Source organism: Mobula hypostoma, chromosome X1 (genome assembly GCF_963921235.1).
Source record: "Mobula hypostoma chromosome X1, sMobHyp1.1, whole genome shotgun sequence".
Lineage (NCBI taxonomy): Eukaryota > Metazoa > Chordata > Chondrichthyes > Myliobatiformes > Myliobatidae > Mobula > Mobula hypostoma.
The window spans coordinates 70,517,826-70,539,214 of NC_086128.1; the positions used below are offsets into that span (position 1 = coordinate 70,517,826).

The 21,389-nt window shown below is 44.6% G+C and overlaps 1 protein-coding gene across 1 annotated transcript in view; it reads right to left on the reverse strand.

Annotated features, from left to right (window-relative positions):
* Positions 1-21,389, reverse strand: part of naglu (N-acetylglucosaminidase, alpha) — a 61,509-nt gene that overhangs the window by 20,833 nt on the left and 19,287 nt on the right. Inside the window, exons 3-4 of the mRNA XM_063037086.1 lie at positions 16,352-16,498; positions 2,153-2,238 (exon numbers count right to left, since the gene is read on the reverse strand). Of these exons, the coding sequence (XP_062893156.1) occupies positions 2,153-2,238; positions 16,352-16,498 (233 nt within the window). The remainder of the gene's footprint in view (positions 1-2,152; positions 2,239-16,351; positions 16,499-21,389) is intronic.

Sequence of the window (21,389 nt, forward strand, 5' to 3'; positions counted from 1 at the left end):
CTTATTTGGGCGAGAGAAAGTTGGCAACCCTAACTGTAAAAGATACGTTCAGGTGAGTATAACCCTAGTTGAACACCCCCCCACCCCCCACCCAGTCGGCCGGTCCGCAAGAATATTGTCAATACTAAACTGGTCCGCGGTGCAGAAAAGGTTGGGGACCCCTGTCCAAGAGGACCACAACCTCGTTGTAGGGTTCGGAGGCATGCGTGCCTCAGTGACTCGGAGAGCTGTGCCGGCTGGAGTCAGGGCTTTGGCTCTTGGGAGGGTCACCTATGCCAAACAGGTCAAAGGATAGAGGCCAGACTGAGAGTGGTCCACCGGTCCTCCTGGTTTGGGGGTTCAGCTCAGGGCCAACAACCCTGACTGGTCAAACAAAATTGTTACAGAAACAGCAGTGAAGAATCCTTCTACACCTGAGTGTGACAGTGTTCCTGAGTCTCCAGCCGGGAATTGTTCAACTGACAGCAGTGAAGAAGCTACTGACACGATGAAGGAAGCCCTGAACACCGCTGGAGATAGAGGCCCTTCATCGCCACCCTAAACACCAGCGGCGTAACAGGCAGCAAGTAAGGAATGGGTTTTTTACCGTCACACGTACTGAGGTAGCAGTGAAATGCTCGTCTTGTATACTGTGCATACAGATCAGATCGTTAGATAGAACAAACTAAAATAACAGAATGCAGAAAACAACAGACGAACATGCAGTGCAGGTAGACATCAGGGTCATAAGAGGTAGAAAGAGTCACAGAGCAGGGACACGAGCAGTTCAGTCCAAATTGTCGGTGCTGACTGCGTTTCCCAGCAAGCTAGTCCCCCTCCCCCCGCCCACCACCACCTCTGCCTTCTGACCCATAGCCCTCTAAACCATAAGACCACAAGACAAAAGAGCAGAAGTCCGCCATTCAGCCCATCGAGTCTGCTCCGCCATTTTATCATGAGCTGATCCAGTCTCTCATTTAGTCCCACTCCCCCGGCTTCTCACCATAACCTTTGATGCCCTGGCTACTCAGATACCTATCAATCTCTGCCTTAAATACACCCAATGACTCGGTCTCCACTGCTGCCCGTGGCAACAAATTCCATAGATTCACCACCCTCTGACTAAAAAAATTTCTTCGCATCTCTGTTCTGAAAGGGCGCCCTTCAATCCTTAAGTCATGCCCTCTCGTACTAGACTCCCCCATCATGGGAAACAACTTTGCCACATCCACTCTGTCCATGCCTTTTAACATTAAACCTCCTCTATCCATAAAGAGACTATTTTTAAACGTTACTAATCTGAAAAACGATGTTTCGTACATGGCTGTGACTGCGGATTTCAGCTGTAGGTGTCCTAAACAGGAATTATATGATGAATCCCCCCGCCTCGGAGCTGTATGCAGGGTCACCACTGTTCATCGCCCTCTCGATCTTCACCGCTCAGCCATCAGTTCAGGCAGCTTATTCGAAATAAACACCAGCACCATTTGAATGAAGAGGCTGCCCCGATGTTCCTTTCAAGTCTCTCGCCGCTGGTCTTAAATCTATACCCTTCCTGTTTTTAAGCAGTCTCCCCCACCGACCAGGAAGAAGGCGACGTGCTTTCACCCGGTCTGTGCACATCACCTTGAATACATTCATCAGGCCCTCTCTCGATCGCCTACATACCAGAGAATAAGCTCCTAATCTGCACAACCTCGCCTTGTGACTCCGATCCCCAAGTCCAGGCAATGTCCTGTTGATTATTTTCTGCACACATTAGAGTTTAACAACATCTTTTCTAGTACAGGGTGTCCAAAACTGTACACAGTACTTCAAATGTGGCCTCAACAATTTCCTGCAACAACTCCACTACTCAATCCTGTATCCTTCCCTGGCCTGGGGGCCTCCATCTGTTCACTCTCAGGGAATATACAGCATCTATAACACAACTTTCAGGAAAAACATCTTCCTGTACCTTCCCATCATCCCCCCCTGTACTAACCATGGCCCCTGTTTCTGAACTATCCACAACTATTTAAAACAGTGCTTTCACAAATTTTTAAAGTATTTATATGAATGAATCCCAATGCTCTCAGCTATTTACCGATTCCTTCTGTAGAAACGTTGTAATGTAGGGCTTCCAAAATCAATATTACGAATGACATTTTCAAAAGAACAAATTGCTACCTACCTGGTGAAGGAAGCAGGAACGAACCCAGCAAAGGCAGGAAGTACTGGCAACATGCCCAATGATCTCATTCGCTGGAGAATCCGATGCTGTTGAGGGAGAAAAGCCAATAAAATCAGAGCAGATTTGTGCTTCAGTCAGCAAATTCCATACATAATTATTTTTAAACACTTTGAAGCAACAAGTTACATAAAAATACAAGTTAGGATAGGCAAGAATCTTCAAAGCACTATCTCCTCTGAGTCAGACTCTTTGAAAAGGGCAAATGCACTGTTTCTATCCCAAGTACAGGGGTGAGATATATTCCACCAGGCATTTAAATTCTGTCTCCTTTTCTGTGGCATTATCAAGAGAACATATTGTAAGAGACGGCTAAATGCAATAGAGACTTTTATCTTATCTATTGTAAAGTGCTTGCAACCTTGGTGTTAAAGAAGAGTTGCAGAGCTTGCCGAAGTGGTGTAAGGTAGAGAGAACAAACCCACACTGCTCAGTCCAGGCAAAACAGTCCAAAGTGTAAATGGGGCCATGTTTAAACCTGCTGGAGGAACTCAAGCAACACCTGTCGGAGGGAGAAGGGAAGAGAGAGCAGGGATTTCCAATGTCTCTGGCCCAGAGGTGGGGTTTCAACCCAATACATCAACAATTCCTTTCGCCCACCCACCGATGCTGCTTGACTTGCTGCTCTGAAACTTGCAGGCAGTGAAATTAACTCTGTCTGATGTGGGAGGGGGAAGAGCTAGTAAAGACGGTGCCAGACGGTTTTGTAGACTCAGACGACTTCTTGCAGATGGTCCACAAAACAGTTTATTCCTCCTTTCTCGTGCCTTTCTTTCCCTTTCAGGGTGGCTGTGATTCTACAACTACAGCTCAATCTGCCGTTCTATGCAAGCTGTAGGTTTTCCCAGTCTGTAAGAGGTGCGCCTTCGGGGAGCAGCCCCGTAGACGAGGTTCCTCGCTGATTGAAGCATCGTGGGAGACAAACACATTTTCTCCGTGTCTTCGTTCCTGCAAGCTGCTGGTCTCCCTCTCCTTGTTCTTGTAAGAGGGATCTCTCTCTCCCCTCGACGGAGAGAGAGCCCGTCTGGGATACCGAGTGCTGGGTTATGGATGATCGTTTTTGACGGCCTCTAGATCAAGGTCTCTGGGGGGCTTTTTCTGGTGCAAGTGGAGGGGAGGGAAGAGGGAGAGATGGAGGGCTGACGTTTCTGCAGCTGCTTTTGCATGGGGGGGGGAAGGGCCTGTGGGGTTCTGATGTTACTAGCTTTCATCCTTTGTGGACGTCTTTGTGAAAAGTAAGAATATTAGGTTGCATAGGGTATACATTCCCTGAGATTAAATTGAGCCATTTGAATGTTCGAACTGTGGTGTTATGCTAGAAGCAAACAGCAACAACACAATAAGTATTTTCTATCTACCAAGATCTAGACTTCAAAACAAAAAAAGTTAGAAATTTGAACTATTGCCCTATTATCAAAGTATACTACATACAACTTTGAGATTCATCTCCTTACAGGTGGCCACAAAACAAAGAAACCCCAAAAGAACCCAAGAAAAAAACTGTCAAACACTCAAAGCACAGAGAGAGAAATAAAACACAAATTGTGCAAACAATATAAGCAAACACCATTCAGAACTTGAGTTTTATGGAAGACATGAAGCTGGGCATCACTGAAACCAGAGCAGGCCACAGCCCCAGTTCAGAGCAGAGCCCAGCAACTGTCACGAGACCACACAGACACAAAGCTGGGCATAGAATTGAAGATGATCAGCGTGGAAATCCAATTCCATGAATCACCCGGACAGCAAGACAGCAACAGAAAAGCTCAACCTGGAAAATAAAACAGTCTGTAATGAATAAAAGAACACATTTTTGAAGTAAGCAGAGGATTGCCAAGGAGAATGTTGGGTGGCAAATTAGAGCAGTGAGAAATCACAAACACGAGAAAGTCTGCAGTTGCTAGAAATCCAAAGCAACACATGAAAATACTGGAGGAACTCAGGTCGGGCATTGTCCAGGGAAATGAATAAACAATCAACGTTTCAGGCCGAAACCCCCTCTCAGAACTGGAAAGGAAGGGGGAAGATGCCAGAATTTTAATAAAGGTGGGTGGAGTAGAGGCTAGCTAGGTGATAGGTTGTGATTTCCAATGGAGTGGCACTGCCCCCAAGAGGACAGTTGCATGTCCTAAGGGGGGGGGGGGGTTAGGGGATACAGAAATTGTCAGGGGGAAGGGGCATTCAAGATTCTTGAAGGGGTGTGGTAAGTGGCACACTAACTTGAGGCACAAGACCTGACTGGCCGTGTCAACCCACTGCCGTCACCACACCCGAAAGGCATTCCCAGGTTGTGTTATCTTTTTAATCTAAATTTAGCCCCGTTAATGATGGATAAAGTATGCCCCAAACTCTGAGTCCGAATTCAGTGAAGACTTGAATTCTAACCCTGCTAAGAAACAGAAACTACAGAAAGTGCGTCAATACAGTGTTACGAACCTGGAGTGTGGCTTTATTCCTTTCCCATCAGATCAGTGACACCCCATGTGTCTAATTTGTAATGCCATACTCACTAATGAAGCAATGAGACCATCAAATTTGCAGGAACACTGCCGTAAAAGGCACCCTGAAAGGTTACTTATGGCATTACTCACTTCCAGAAGATGAAAGAAGCATTTGAAAAGCATTGCACACTTGAGTTATTTGCCAAGAAAGGTAGAAGTGACCTTGATCGTGGTCTCATTGCTTCTTATAACATTTCCAAAATGATAGAAAAGTGTGGAAAATCTTATACAATTGGTGAAAGATTAATAATGCCTGCTGTATCAGAAGTGCTCACCAGAGTTCTCAAAATGGATACCAGTATTTTTAAATCAGTTCCTGAGAAATAACCCTGCAGCTCATATTGATGAAATGAGTGAAGACACTGAGTTTCAACTGTGCAGTGATAACAAAAATCAGAATTTGGGATATTACTGGATGAGTCAACTGTGTGAGACAACAATGCTTTCCTAATGGCATATGTATGGTTTATCAAAATGGAAAAGTTTATGAAGAGATTCTCTTTTGTAAAAAGTTAAAACAAATAACAATGGAATATCAATCAACAACAAGCTCAAAATGTATGTTGAGGATAAAAGCATTCTGATTAGGAACATTATTTCTTGTACAATCGATGCAGCACCATACAGTGGGATGCAAAAGTTTGGGCACCCCTGGTCAAAATTTCTGTTACTGTGAATAGTTAAGTAAAAGATGACCTGATTTCCAAAAGGCATAAAGTTAAAGATGACACATTTCTTTAATAATTTAAGCAAGATTACTTTTTATTTCCACCTTTTAAAATAACAAAAAAGGAAAAGGGCCCGAAGCAAAAGTTTGGGCACTCTGCATGGTCAGTACTTAGTAACACTCCCTTTGGCAAGTATCACAGCTTGTAAGCGCTTTCTATAGCCAGCTAAGTGCCTTCCAATTCTTGTTAGGGGGATTTTCGCCCTTTCTTCCTTGCAAAAGGCTTCTAAGTTCTGTGAGATTCTTGGGCCGTCTTGCATGCACTGCTCTTTTGAGGTCTATCCAGAGATTTTCAATGATGTTTAGATCAGGGGACTGTGAGGGCCATGGCAAAACCTTCAACTTGCGCCTCTTGAGGAAGTTCATCGTGGATTTTGAGGTGTGTTTAGGATCATTATCCTGATGTAGAAGCCATCCTCTTCATCTTCGGCTTTTTTTTAAACAGACGGTGTGATGTTTGCTTCCAGAATTTGCTGATATTTAATTGAATTCTTTCTTCCAGTGAAATGTTCCCCATGCCATTGGCTGCAACACAAGCCCAAAGCATGATCAATCCACCCCCGTGTCTAACAGTTGGAGAGGTGTTCTTTTCATGAAATTCTGCACCCTTTTTTCTCCAAACATACCTTTGCTCATTGTGGCCAAAAAGTTCTATTTTAACTTCATCAGTCCACAGGACTTGTTTCCAAAATGCATCAGGCTTGTTTAGATGTTCCTTTGCAAACTTCTGATGCTGAATTTTGTGGTGAGGACACACGAAAGGTTTTCTCTGGTGACTGTTCCATGAAGGTCATATTTGTGCAGGTGTTGCTGCACAGTAGAACAGTGCACCACCACTCCAGAGTCTGCTAAATCTTCCTGAAGGTCTTTTGCAGTCAAACAGGGGTGTTGATTTGCCTTTCTAGCAATCCTACGAGCAGCTCTCTGGGATAGTTTTCTTGGTCTTCCAGACCTCAACTTGACCTCCACCGTTCCTGTTACCTGCCATTTCTTAATTACATTACGAACTGAGGAAACGGCTACCTGAAAATGCTTTGCTATCTTCTTATAGCCTTCTCCTGCTTTGTGGGCATCATTTATTTTAATTTTCAGAGTACTAGGCAGCTGCTTAGAGGAGCCCATGGCTGCTAATCGTTGGGACAAGGCTTGAGGAGTCAGGGTATTTATAAAGCTTTGAAATTTGCATAACCTGGCCTTTCCTAACAAGACTTAAGGCTGATTTATACTTGTGTGTCAAATGGATGCCGTAACCTATGCAAGTGGCCTACGCGTGTTGAGAGCATTTATACTTGTGCGTCGGTGTGTCTGCATCACTCTGTGACTCGGGCATGTCGCGCATGCGCACACACCTGCCCGTGCAAGGCTTCATGGTCATGGTAGTCTTTCTCGGGGTAAACAAACTTAAAGCGAGCATCTTTTTTCGTAAAAGCGAAATGTGTCCTCCATAATTTCAGAGGCCTGTAAAGCTTTATGGAAAGCATTGCAGCCAGAGTTCCTTCCCTGCCCTTCAGTCGCCCAACGGGAAGCTATTGCAGCGTAGCAGGAAATGCGATGCTACCAAGCGGACCAATCACAGTTGTTGTGGTCTGCGTTGCCGCGACGCGTAGTTCCATTTTGGGAGAGGTGCGCATCAGGCTACGGCATAGGGATCCGTGTAGGCACTGCATAGGGTTTGCGGCGACACTGTACCTATGGCGTCAAGTTTATGCAGAAGTATAAATCAGCCTATAGCCCTAACAAGCTAATTAAGGTCTGAGACCTTGGTAAAAGTTATCTGAAAGCTCAAAAGTTGAGGTGTCCAAACTTTTGCATGGTGCTCCTTTCCTTTTCTCACTCCAAAATTGACCTGAAATTTCCAGTTGGCAGATACGTGGCAAGTTACAGCAGTGGTTTGCTATTGCCTTCTGCCAGGTGAGTTGTTTTTTTTTAAAAAAGAGATCACCAGCCTTTAACCCAGCACAGGTTAGAGAGCATGGAAGGGAGCCAGCCGGATTCGAACTCGGGACCTCTCATCCCGAAGTCCAGCGCTGATGCCACTACACAACCAGCCGGTTCTAAAATTGTACAAAACAAAAATAATACACTAATCTTGCTTAAAATGTTGAAAAGAATATTTCAGCTTTAACTTTATGACCTTCGGAGATCAGTTCATCTTCTACTCACTTAACTATTCACAGTAACAGAAATTTTGACTAGGGGTGCCCAAACTTTTGCATACCACTGTACGTGACAGGTCACCACTCTGGTTTAGCGGTATTTATTAAAAAAGGAAATTCCAAGTCTGTTTGCAATTCATTGTCAACACCTCGCAGCCAAAAACCTCAGCCAGGAACTTTTTTCAAACATGACTTCTAATATCTGCTGTCAACAAAATTAAAGCTCATCCATTAAATAGTAGAATATTTCACCAGTTATGCCAAGATAACATTGAAGAGTTTGAACGCTTGCTTCTTCACACTGAAGTGTGTTGGCTGTCAAAAGGCTGCTGCTTAAAATGTTTCCTTGATCTTTTTAACACAGTGGTTGAATTTTTGCTCGAAGTTGACAAGAGTTTGGGAAACAAGATTAAATTTCTGCATGGAGATGTGGCATACCTAACCAATCTGTATGACAAAATGTTCAGTCTAAATATGAAACTGCAGGTGAGAGTTTCAAATTTAATCCACAAAAAAATGCCTTGTCCACTTTTATTGGAAAATTGGAAATATATAAGCAAAACATTGGGAAAAGAATGTTCTCACTTTTCCTGCATGGAAAGTAAGACACTCTCTTTCACAGACAGTGATTTGCAAGAGTACTACTTACCCCTGCAGTCACTGAAGAAGGATTTTCTGAATTGATTCAAGCATTTGAACGATCTGGAAATTCCAGGCTAAATAATTCACCCAATTCTTTGCAAGGTGGAAGAACACAAAGAGCGCTTGCAAGAAGGAATTATCGAAATTCAGAATGATGAACCAGCAAAAAAGCTTTTCAAAAAAAAAAAATCAGCTTTTGCTGTATGTGGCTACACTGTCATATGAAGTTTCCTGGTCTTTGAGGAAGAGCCAAACTGCTCTTCATTGGATTTCCATCCTCCTACCTCACTGAAAGAGGCTTCAGTAGTGAACCACATACTCATGAAAAACAGAAATCGCTTGGACACTGTTACACATGAGGACTTAAGGCTTTTGTTGTCACAACTTGAACCAGATGTTTCAACTCTTGCTAAAATCCATCAAGCTTAAGGATCACATTGATATCAAAGCTCCTGTACAGCACCCAGGTACTGTGCAAGCTAGGCTTAAAGACATAAAAATTTAAGGCACAATCATTTTTTTCATGTTAGCATACGGTAGACATGATGGGGGTACTGGAAAGTATATTGTGCCTAAGAGGGGCATTGGCAAGTATGAAAGTGCTTGGGGGAGGGGTGGGGTGGCATTGGCAAGGATGAAGGTGCTTTGAGGGGCTTTGGGCTAAAAAAAAAGATTGTGAAACACTAATAGGTGAAGCCAGGTGGGTGGGAAAGGTCAAGGGCTGCAAAAGGAGGAATCTGATAGGAGAGGAGAGCGGACAATGGAAAAAAGGGTAGGAGGAGGGAACTCAGGGAGAGGCAATAAGCAGGTGAGGAGAGTCAGGAGATCCGAGTGGGGAATAGAGGAGGGGGGGGCAGGATTTTTTTATTTTTACTGATATTCTTGCCACCAGGTTGAAATGCTTCTCAGAATTGTATACACTTCTACAAGATCAGTCCTCATCCTCCTATGGTCCAATGAGAAAATGTCCCAAAGTGCCCAATCTTTGTGATCGAAGAGATTGAAGCAGGCAAGGCTCCCCCCACCCATCTTAAATTAATTTTACAGGAGAGCAAGTTGCATCTCCATCTGATATGGGAGCAGCAGAGCTTCAGACCGAAAGTGCCCACAGAGGACCGCAAGAACAGCTGAGAGAATCACGGGGGTCTCCCTGCCATTAATCGGGGACATTTATCAGAAGCAGGACCCTTAGCAGTATTAAGGATCCCACTCATCCATCCAGCATCCTCTTTGACTTTCTACCATCCGGCAGCAGACTCCAAGAACAGTCAGGGTGGGAAACAGTTTCTTCCCTCAGGCCATTAGGCTTCTAAACTCCCTGCCACATCATATTCAAAGTGTCACTAGTTAATCTGTTCCATACCTTACAGAATTTAATTTATGCACTTTAGTATGTTATTTATGTGTGATTCATCTGTAGATTTTGTCTGTACCTTCATAAATCATTGTGCATTATACGTACTGCTGTGCTTTACACTCTGGTTCCGAGAAACATTGTCGAATTTTTATATACATTATATGGTTATATACATTATATATATGTATATAGTTAAACTTGACTTGATCACACCTCCTGCACTCAGTCCCTTGAAGCCCAACAATGTCCTCTTAAATCTCAACTCTATTCTTTCCAGCGTGATATTTCCTAATACGAAGACTGAACAGAATATTCCATGTGCAACCTCACAACGTAACATCCCATCTCCTATACTCAGTTCTCTGACTGATGAAGGCCAGTACTTCACCACCCTGCTTACCCATGACAGCAAATTCAGGGAACTTGTACACATCGGTCCCTCTATCTTGCAACACTCTAGGCTCCCCTACTGTTCACAGTGAAAGCCCAACCCTCATTTTTGCCCGAAATGTAAAACTGCACAAAGCTATATTAAATTCTAATTACCATTACTTGGCTTACCCAGCTGATCAAGATTCCACCCCCACCGCCCCCCCCCGCCTTCACTCCTGAAAACCACCTTCACTGCCAACATTACAATCTGCTGACTTACTAACCATGCCTCATACATTCTCATCACAGTTGTAGGTACAGACATCACACAACACTGTGCTCTACAGGAAACACTAGTCACCAACCTCCAGTCCGAGAAACAATCTACCACCATCACCCTCAGCGATGGATCCAATTCGCCAACTTGCCACATCTGCTTTTGGCCTGTGGCACCTTTATCACAGGTTTTACTGACCTTCCTTCTTACTGAATTTCACAGAGGCCGCATTGAACGTTCTACACTCATTGACCTTCCTACTATGTGAAACCTTTATCAAGGGTCTTACTGAAGACCACAGAGACCATGTTTAATGCTCTACATTCATCGATCTTCTTGATTACTTCCTCAAATTCATGAGACATGACCTCCCACTCACAAAGTCATGCTACTTACCCCTCATCAACTTGCCTTTCCGAATGCATGAGGCCTCGTGCTCAGAACCTCTCTGTGATTTAGGAGCAGCATTAGGCCATTTAGCCCATTTTGTCATGACTGATCCATTTCCCTCAGCCCCAATCTCCTTCCTTCTCCCTATAACCCTTCATGACCTAAATAATTAAGAATCTATCAACCTCTGCATTAAATATACCCAACGATTTGGCTTCTACAGCCACCTTTGGCAACAAATTCCACAATCACCACTCTCTGGCTGAAGAACTTTCTCCTCATCTCTGTTCTAAATGGACATCCCTCTATTCTGAGGCTGTGCCCTCTGGTCCAAGACTCCGACACCATAGAAAACATCCTCTCTACACCCACCCTGTCAAGGTCTTTGAACATTCAATAGTTTTCAATGAGATTCCCCACTCATTCTTCTGAATTGCGGTAAATACAGGCCCAGGGCCATCAAATACTCTTCATGACAAGCTGTTCAATCCTGGAATCATATTCGTGAACCTCCTATGAACCCTGCCCAATGCCAACACATCCTTTCTAAGATAAGGGGCCCAAAACTCCTCACAATACTCCAAGTGAGGCCTCACCAGTGCTTTATAAAGCCTCAATATTGCATTTACCTTCCTCATCACTGACTCAACCTGCAAATTAACCTTTAGGGAATCCTGCACAGCAACTCCCAAGTCCCCTTGCACTTCGGATTTTTGAATTTTCTCTCCATTTAGAAAATAAGTCTACCCTTTTATTTCTTCTTCCAAAGTGCATGACCATACACCTCCCGACACTGAATTCCATCTGCAACTTCTTTGCCCATTCTCCTACCACAAATATTCGGTTTGCTGGTTTATAGTTCTCAGGCTTCCTCTATATCAGTGAGACGCAACACAGATCAGGCGACCGTTTTATCAAGCACCTTCTTTTTGTCCACCACAAAATACCGGACATCCCGGTGGCCACCCATTTCAACTCTGCTTCCATTCCCATTCTGATATTGGCATCCTCTACTGCCATAATGAGACCACTCTCAGGCTGAGGAGCTACACCTCATATCCCATCTGGACTGCCTCCAATCTCAAGACCTAAACATCAACTTCCTCTTTCAGTATTCCTGCCACTATCCTTTATCTCCTTTACCCTTCCTCAATCTCTCACCCCTTCTCTGCTCCTTGCCTGCCCATCATTTCTCTTTTTTCTTTTTTTTTGCTTCAGAATAAGGAGCAAGCCAATTCAAACCTCCTCCTTCATTTAAGACTCTTCCTTCAGCCCTTTACCTTTTCCACTTATCATCCCCCTCCTCCACCTACCTTCCCCCTCACCTGGTCTCACTCATCACCTGTCAGTTTGTATTCCTCCCCCTCTCCAACTCAGCCACCTGCCCCGTCACCTGCCTGATTCTTCTTCTCCCCCCAACTTCTTATTCTGGTTTCTGCCACTTTCCTCTCCAGTCCTGAAGAAGAGTCTCGGCCTGAAACACTGACTGTTCATTCATTTCCATAGTCGCTGCCTGAACTGTTGAGTTCCTCCAGCGTTTTGCATGTGTCACTCAAGACTTCCAGCAACTGCAGAATCTTTTGTACTGTATTTATATTTCCCAGATTTTTTTTAAAAGCAAGGCTGAAAAGGCTCCACCCTCCAGTCTCCTGGCATTTCATCCATTGCTAATCCATTGACAATGAAGAAATCTCAACCAGGGCTTCTGCAATTTCCTCTCCAGATTCCCATTGTGTTCTTGGTAAGGCCCCAGACTTATCTGAACCTAACAAGGCCCCAGGCTTATCTATCTTCATACAACCAACACCGTCTCCAGGACTTCCCCAGGTGACGTGAAGGTTGGAGGTGTTGTGGAGAATGCAGAAGGTTGTCGCAGGTTACAGCGAGACGTAGACAGGACTCAGAGCTGGGCTGAGAAGTGGCAGATGGAGTGCAATCCGGAAAAGTGTGAAGTGATTCACTTTGGAAGTTCAAACCTAAAGGCAGGATCCTCAGCAGGGGGAGGAATCTCGGGGTCCAAGCTCACAAATCACTCCAGGTTGACAGGGCACTTAAGATAGCAGGTGGTGTGCTGGCCCTCATTAGTCAAGAGAATGAGTTCAAGAGCTGCAAGGTTATACTGCAGCTCCATGAAACTCTGGTGACACCACACTTAGGAATAGTGTGTTCAGTTCTGGTCGCCTCATGAAAGGAAGGATGTGGAAGCTTGAGAGAAAACAGAGGAGATTTACCAGGATGCTGCCTGGATTAGAGAAAATGTTTTCTCAGGAATGACTGAGTGAGCTAGGGCCTTTTTTCTTTGGAGCAGTGAGGGATGAGAGGTGACTTGTCAAAGGTTCATAAGTTTATAAAGATTAGAGTTCTTAATGTTGTTAAAGCCAGGTGTGGTTGTGGGCATAAGCTCCCACTACCTATTAAATGCTCCCAATGGTGTGTGTCTCAAATAGCTTCTGGCCTTCATGTGTGGTTTAGTTACTAAGCCCGGTGGAACCGTTTCTACTGACAGAACGGGCAAAGGCAGGTTACTAGCCAAACTGCACCAGTCTCCGCGGTTCCTTTGGATTCATCATCTGCGTAGAGAGGGACAGCCTGCTACATGGGCAACAGCTTGCTCTCCATATCATACTGGATAAAGCAGTGGCTGATTGGCAGGAGGCAGAGAACAGGAATAAAGGGAGACTTTTCTGGTTGGCTGCCAGTGACTAGTGTTGTTCCAGTGGTCTGTGTTGGGACCGATTCCTTTCTACGATATATGTCAATGATTTGGATAATGGAATTGATGGCTTTGTTGAAAAGTTTACAGACTATATTAAGATAGGTGGAGGGATAGATAGTTTTGAGGAAGTAGAGAGGCTACAGAGGATTTGGGACAGATTAGGCGAATGGGCAAAGAAATAGATGGAATACAGTGTCAGAAAGTGTATGGTCATACACTTTGGTAGAAGAAATGAAAGAGTACATTATTCTCTGAAAGGAGAGAAAATACAAAATAACTGAGGCACAAAGGGATTTGGGAGTCCTTGTGCAGGATTCCCTAAAGGTTAATTTGCAGGTTGAGTCTGTGGTGAGGAAGGCAAATGCAACATCACCATTCATTTCAAGAGGACAAGAATATAAAAGGATTTATTAATCGCCGATGAGGCCTCACTTGGAGTATTGTGAAGAGTTTTAGGCGCCTCATCTTATAAAGGATGTGCTGAAACTGGAAAGGATTCAAAAGAGGTTCACGAAAATGATTCCCGGTTTGAATGGCTTGTCATATGAAGAGCGTTTGATGGCTCTGGGCCTGTATGCACTAGAATTCAGCCGGATGAGGGCTGACCTCATTGAAACCTATAGAATGGTGAAAGGCCCGGATAGAGTGGATGCAGAGCTATCTCGTGGCAATGCATTATCAGAATCAGGTATAATATCACTGGTGAAGGTTCTTGAAGCTTGTTATGCTGCTGTAGTACACTGCAAAACGTAATAACAGAAACTGCAAATTTCAGTTAAAAAATACATAGTTACAAGTCGTCATTTTTATCATTTAATTTTTAAAAAATTATATATACACACACACACCCACAAACATATACATACGCAAATATGTTAGCACAAAAAGTAGTGAGGTAGTGTTCATGGGTTCAATGGCCATTCAGAAATCGGATGGCAGAGCGGAAGAAGCTGTTCCTGTACCGTCAGACCCATGTACCTGCTCCCTGATGGTAGCAATGAGAAGATGGCCTGTCCTGGGTGATGGGGGACCTTAATGGTGGGTGCTGCCTTTCTGAGGCATCGCTCTGTGAAGGTGGCCTGGATGCTGGGAAGGGCTAGTGCTCACAATGGAGCTGACTGAGTTTACGACTTCTGCAGGGGTGGGGAGGGGGTTCTAATTAAGCGTAGGACGTACACCATTTTTCGTGCTATGTCTTCCACAGACATGCATATTTTGAAATCAGACAGATTTGAGCAGACATTTATGACTGAATGTTCCTCAGTACTCCCCAGGGTATGACAGAGTACCAAAGAATGAAGAGACCTTGATATCAAAATCCTAAGATCCCTGAACGATTGTGCAAAGAAAGCCGCAGTTCGCAAACCAGTCTAATCATCTACCATCATGAATTATAAATGTCTGCCCAACTCCGTGTCAGTTAAAATATGCATGGCTTTGAAAGAAAGATATAGAACATAGTACAGCACAGTACAGGCCCTTCGTCCCACAATGTTGTGCTGACCCTCAAACCCTGCCTCCCATATAAGCCCCCACCTTAAATTCCTCCATATACCTGTCTAGTAGTCTCTTAAACTTCACTAGTGTATCTGCCTCCACCACTGACTCAGGCAGTGCATTCCACGCACCAACCACTCTCTGAGTAAAAAACCTCCCTCTAATATCCCCCTTGAACTTCCCACCCCTTACCTTAAAGCCATGTCCTCTTGTATTGAGCAGTGGTGCCCTGGGGAAGAGGCGCTGGCTATCCACTCTATCTATTCCTCTTATTATCTTGTACACCTCTATCATGTCTCCTCTCATCCTCCTTCTCTCCAAAGAGTAAAGCCCTAGCTCCCTTAATCTCTGATCATAATGCATACTCTCTGAACCAGGCAGCATCCTGGTAAATCTCCTCTGTACCCTTTCCAATGCTTCCACATCCTTCCTATAGTGAGGCGACTGGAAATGGACACAGTACTCCAAGTGTGGCCTAACCAGAGTTTTATAGAGCTGCATCATTACATCGCGATTATTAAACTCTATCCCTCAACTTATGAAAGCTAACACCCCATAAGGTTTCTTAACTACCCTATCCACCTGTGAGGCAACTTTCAGGGATCTGTGGACATGTACCCCCAGATCCCTCTGCTCCTCCACACTACCAAGTATCCTGCCATTTACTTTGTACTCTGCCTTGGAGTTTGTCCTTCCAAAGTGTATCACCTCACACTTCTCCTGGCTGAAGTCCATCTGCCACTTCTCAGCCCACTTCTGCATCCTATCAATGTCTCTCTGCAATCTTCGACAATCCTCTACACTATCTACAATACCACCAACGCTTTGTGTCGTCTGCAAACTTGCCAACCCACCCTTGTACCTCCACTTTTTACACAATCAGTTGTAATACATAGAGTCACACTGGAAGGCAGTGGAATCAGAGGCAAAGTCTTCCCAAAATACCCCGGTTGGATTCCAGCCTTGTCAGTCAATCTTAAATTAATTGTCTTTTGTTTCCGTTCAACAAAATGCACTCTCCATTGTTCTGCCTCCTGGATGTTCAAACTTGTAGCTAGTTTGTCAGGGGTTGCCGTGTAGGGTATACAGTCGTTTGGAACTATTAACTGAGTGCTAGATATTAACTTAGACAGGGGAAATGCAAGCAGGCTTGTTCCACCGAGTTTGGATGAGACTAGAACTGGAGGTCATGGGTTAAGGGTGAAAGGTGAAGTGTTTAAGGGGAAATTTCTTCCCTCTGAGGGTGGTGCGAGTGTGGAACGAGCTGCCAGCGCAAGTGGTGGATGCAAGGTTGATTTCAACATGCAAGAGAAATCTGTTTAGCGGGGATATGGTCTGGGTGCAGGTCGATGGGAGCAGACGCTTAAATGGGTCAGCACGGACTAGATGGGCCAAATGGCCTGCTTCGTTGCTGTACTCTATGCTGCTGGTGATGGATACTTCAATGTGTGATGTCTGGTGCTTTAAACATAAAATAATTGATTGTCCAAGGCTGATCAATAATTACCTGGAGATTTAACTGATTTTTATGCCAGGAATCTGACAACGGCCCCGCCCAGCTGTGCATATTGCCCATCCGGGCCCACGCAAGGAATGCAGGTCCAACAAAGTAGTCATTGATTTCAGCTTGTGTGAGTCCAAGTGAAAGATATACCTGAAAGAAAAGAAAGAAAAAAGAACACTTTGAATCAACAGCAACTTTACAGTTATTTGTTTACTGAGAATTGGCCCCTCCGGCCCTTCGAGCCGCACAGCCCAGCAATCCCCGATTTAACCCCAGCCCAACCACGGGACAATTTACGATGACCAATTAATCTACCGACCGGAGCAGACGGAGAAAGCCCATGCCGTCACAGGGAGGAACGTACAAACTCCTTACGGAAATGAACTCAGGTGGCTGGTGCTGTGAAGTACTGATAAACAGAGCAGAGGGTGGGATGCAAATTCATCCGGTCTCCCTGTCCTGGCTGGGACCGTCCTTCTCCAGTGTCGGATCTCCACTGACACAAGTGTTACCTTATGCTGCTGAATTACGGGTGGTAGAATAGCTTTCCGAGTTTCATTCAGAGCAGAATGACCTAGCTTGCGTATGACAGCTAGGACACAACGCCCGTGGTCAAAACCAACCAACAAGGGGTCTCATAGCGCCGGATCTATTTCTATAGTTGTAGTTTGAGGAGTGGGGCTGGTCAAAGAGTCATAGAACACTACAGTACAGAAACAGGCACTAGTATGTACCGAACCATTTAAACTGCCTCGTCCCATCGATCTGTATACGGACCATAGCCCTCATACCGCCCCAACCACGTACTTACCCAAATTTCTCTTAAATATTGAAATGTACCTTGAATGTACGACGTGCACAGCAGTCAGCTCGTTCCACACTCTCACCACCCTGAGTCCCCCTCATGTTCCCCTTAAACATTTCACCCTTAAGCCATGACCTCTAGTTCTAGTCCCACCCAATCTCAGTGGAAAAAGCATGTATACCTCTGTCAAATCCTCTCCATCTTCCACATTCCAAGGAATAAGGTCCGAACCTATTCAACTTTTCCCTGTAATTTAGGTCCACAAGTCCCGGCAACATCCTTGTAAATTTTCTCTGTACTCTTTCAACCTTATTGATATCTTTCCTGTGGGTAGGTGACCAAAACTAGACAATACTCCAAATTAGGCCTCAACAACATTTTATACAATTTCAACATAACATTCCAACTCCTGTCCTCAATACATTGATTTATGAAGGCCAGAGTGCCAAAAGCTTTCTATACAACCCTATCGACCTGTAACAACACTTTCAATGAATTATGGGCCTGTATTCCCAGGTCCCCTTGTTCCACTGCACTCCTCACTGCCCCACCATTCACGGTGTTAGACCTACCCTGGTTGGTTCTCCCAAAATGCAACACCTTCACACTTGTCTGCATTAAATTCCCCCGATCCAGATCCCACTGCAAGCTTTGATAGACTTCCTCACTGTCCACCTCACCCCCAATTGTGGTGTCATCTGCAAATCTGCTGACCCAGTTTACATTATCATCCAGATTGTTACTTTAGATATCAAACAACAAAGGACCCAGCACCGATCCGTAGGGCACTCCACTAGTCATAGGCTTCCAGTCAGACAGGCAACCATCTGTGACCACTTTCTGACTTCTTCCACCAGACAAACGTCTAATCCAATTTACTACCTCATCTTGAATGCCAAGTAACTGAATCTCTTTGACAAACCTCACATGCAAGACCTCTTCAAAGTCCATGCAGGCAACATCCACTGCCTTGCCTTCATCAACTTCCCTGCAGCTCTCAGATTGGTTAGACACAACTTACCATGCGCAAAGCCATGTTAAGATTTCCTAATCAGCCCGTCTATCCAAATACATATATATCCAGTTCTTTAGAACTCCAATAATTTTCCCACCAATGATGTCAGGCTCAACAGCCTATAATATCCTGCTTTATGTTTTCAACCTTTTTTTTAAAAATAGCTCAACAACATTAGCAATCTTCCAATCCAGCACCTCACCTATAGCAAAGGATGTTTTAAATATCTCTGCCAGGGCGCCTGCAATTTCTGCACTAGCCTCCCAGAGGGTCCAAGGGAACACATTGTTCTGGAGATTTACCCACCCTAATTTGGCCCAGGGCGGCAAACACCTCCTCTGTAATCTGTACAGGGTCCATGACCTCGCAGATACTTTATCTCACTTCAATAGACTGTGTGTTTCACCAGTAAAACACTCCCCACTAACATCTTAACTACATTCTACAGAGGCATGGTTGAGAGTGTGCTGACCTTTAGCATCACAACCTGGTACTCCAGCTGCAGTGCTGTCGACAAAAAAGCCTTGCAGAGGGTGGTTAGGGGAGCAGAGAAGGTTATTGGGGTCTCCCTACCTTCTGTCCAAGACCTCTTTCAGAGTCGATGCCTCCAGAAGACACGGTACATCATTAAAGACCCCTCACACCCTCTCCATGAACTGTTTGTTCTTCTGCCATCAGGCAAACGTTACAGGAGCTTCAAAACTAAAACCACAAGGCTACTAAACAGGTTCCTCGCACAGGCAGTCAGACTGCTAAATAGCTGCTCCACCTGACTCTGCTTTGGACACTTTTAACTTGCACTGGACACTTATAACTGATTTTAACTGACATGTGGCTGTTGTGTTTTACTATTTATTGTTATGTTTATTATTTAGTGTTGCATTTGTTATGTTATGATTGCACTGCCCCTGAGGAACACTGTCTCATTCTGCCCTGCAGAGCTGATGTATGGTTAGAATGACAATAAAGTCTTTTGAATCTTGAATCTAAATGCAGGTGGAAAAAATCCCTTTAAGATCTCTCCCCATCTCTTGGCTCCGCACACGAATTACCTCTGATCTTCGAGGACTAATTTTGTCCACTACTATCCATTTGCTCTTAATAGATCTGTAGAAGCCCTTCGGATTCTCCTTCGCCTTGTCTGCTGGAACATCCTCATGTCTTCTTTTAGCCCTTCTCTTGCATTTCTTGTACTCCGTAAGTACCTCATTTGTTCCTACCTGCCTATACCTGCTGTACACCTTGTATTCCCTTAACCACGGCCTCAATATCCCTCAAAACCCAGGGCTCCCTACATTTGTTATCTTTACCTTTTTTCTGACAGGAACTTACAAACTCTGTACTCTTGAAATGTCACGTTTGAAGGTTTCCCACTTACCAAGAACACCATTTGCAGAAAACAGACTGTCCCAATCCACATTTGCCAGGTACTTTCTGATACCAACAAAATTGACCTTTCTCCAATTTAGAATCTCAAATCGTGGACCAGACCTGTCTTTTTACTTAATTATCTTGAAACTAATGGCATTATGATCACTAGATGCAAAGTGGTCCCCAATACAAACATCTGTCTCATTCTGCAATAGGAGATCTAGTATCGCACTCTCTAGTTGGGACTTCTATGTACTGATGAAAGAAACTTTCCTGAACACATTTGACAAAATCATTCCCATTCTGCCCTTTTACAGTATGGGAATCCCAATCAATATGTGTAAAGTTAAAATCACCTTCTATAACAACCTTATGTTTCTTCCAACAGTCTGCGATCTCTTTACAAATTTGCTCCTCTAAATTCTGTGGACTGTTGGGTGGTCTATAACATAGCCCAGTTAACGTGGTCATACCTTTCTTACTCCTCAACTCTACCCATAAAGACTCACTAGACGGGCTCTCCAGACTGCCGTGTCATTTTCCCTGACTAGTAATGTCACCCTCCTTCCTTTAATCCCTCCTGCCAGTTCTGCCCCTGCTGCAACCAAGTCTCACTAATGCGTACAATATCATAATTCCAGGCATTGATCCATGTCCTGAGCTCATCTGCCTTCCCTACTTTGTATTCTTACATGTTACTCCTGTATTTCCTACAATACTCCCTACACTGAAATATACACGCTCAGAACTTTAGTCCCACAATGCTAAACCTTTCAACTCATGACTTAACAACATGTCTACACAACCTCTCCACTATCTGTTCTGGTACCCTGGTTCCCATCTCTCTGCAACTTTCATACAACACTCCCCTCCCCACAGGCCCCGTGAAGCACTAATAAACCTTCCTGCTGGGATACAAGACCCCGTCCAGTTCAGGAGCAAACCATCCCTTCTGTACCTTCCCTGGAAGAGACAGACCAATGATCCAAACATCTGAAGCCTTTCCTCCAACACTAACTCCTTAGCCACATGTTAAGCTGTATGATCTTCCTATCTCTGGCCCCTCCAGCATATCGCACAGGTAGCAATCCTGAGATCACAACCCTGGAGGTCCTGACCTTTAACTTAGCACCTAACTCCCTAAACTCACTCTGCAGAAGCTAGTCAATCGTCCCACCTGTCATTGGTACCAACATGGACCATGACATCTGGCTGCTCACCCTTTCACTTAAGAACATTGTGGACTCGGTCAGAGATGTCCCTGACCCTGGTACCCAAGAGGCAGCATACCATCTGGGAATCTCGCTCTCTTCCACAGAACCTCCTTTCTGTTCCCCTAACTAATGACTCCCCTATCACTACACCTTGTCCCTTCTCCCCCTTCCCTTCTGAGCCACTGAGCCAGGCTCTTCGGGATCATCCCCCCGCCCCACCACAAAACAGTATCCAATCTGGTGAACCTTTTATTGAGGGGAACAGCCACAGGGGTACTCTCGACTGGCTGCCTATCCCCTTTCTCCCTCCTAACAGTCACCCGATTGCCTGTATCCTGCATGTTGGGAATAACTACCTACCTGTATGCCCTGTCTATCACCCACACAGCCTCCCAAATGATCTGGAGTTCATCCAGTTCCAGCTCCAATTCCTTAACATGGAATGTTAGAAGCTGCAGCTGGATGCACTTCTCGCAGTTGTAGTTATCAGGGACACTGGAGGTCTCCCTGCATGCCCACATCCCACAAGAGGAGCAGTCTACTATCGTGCTCGTCTCTAAATGTGGAATAAGAAATAAAAGAAATAAATTTTTTTTTTTAAAATCTACCCAAGGTCTAGCCTCTCCTCGCTAAAGC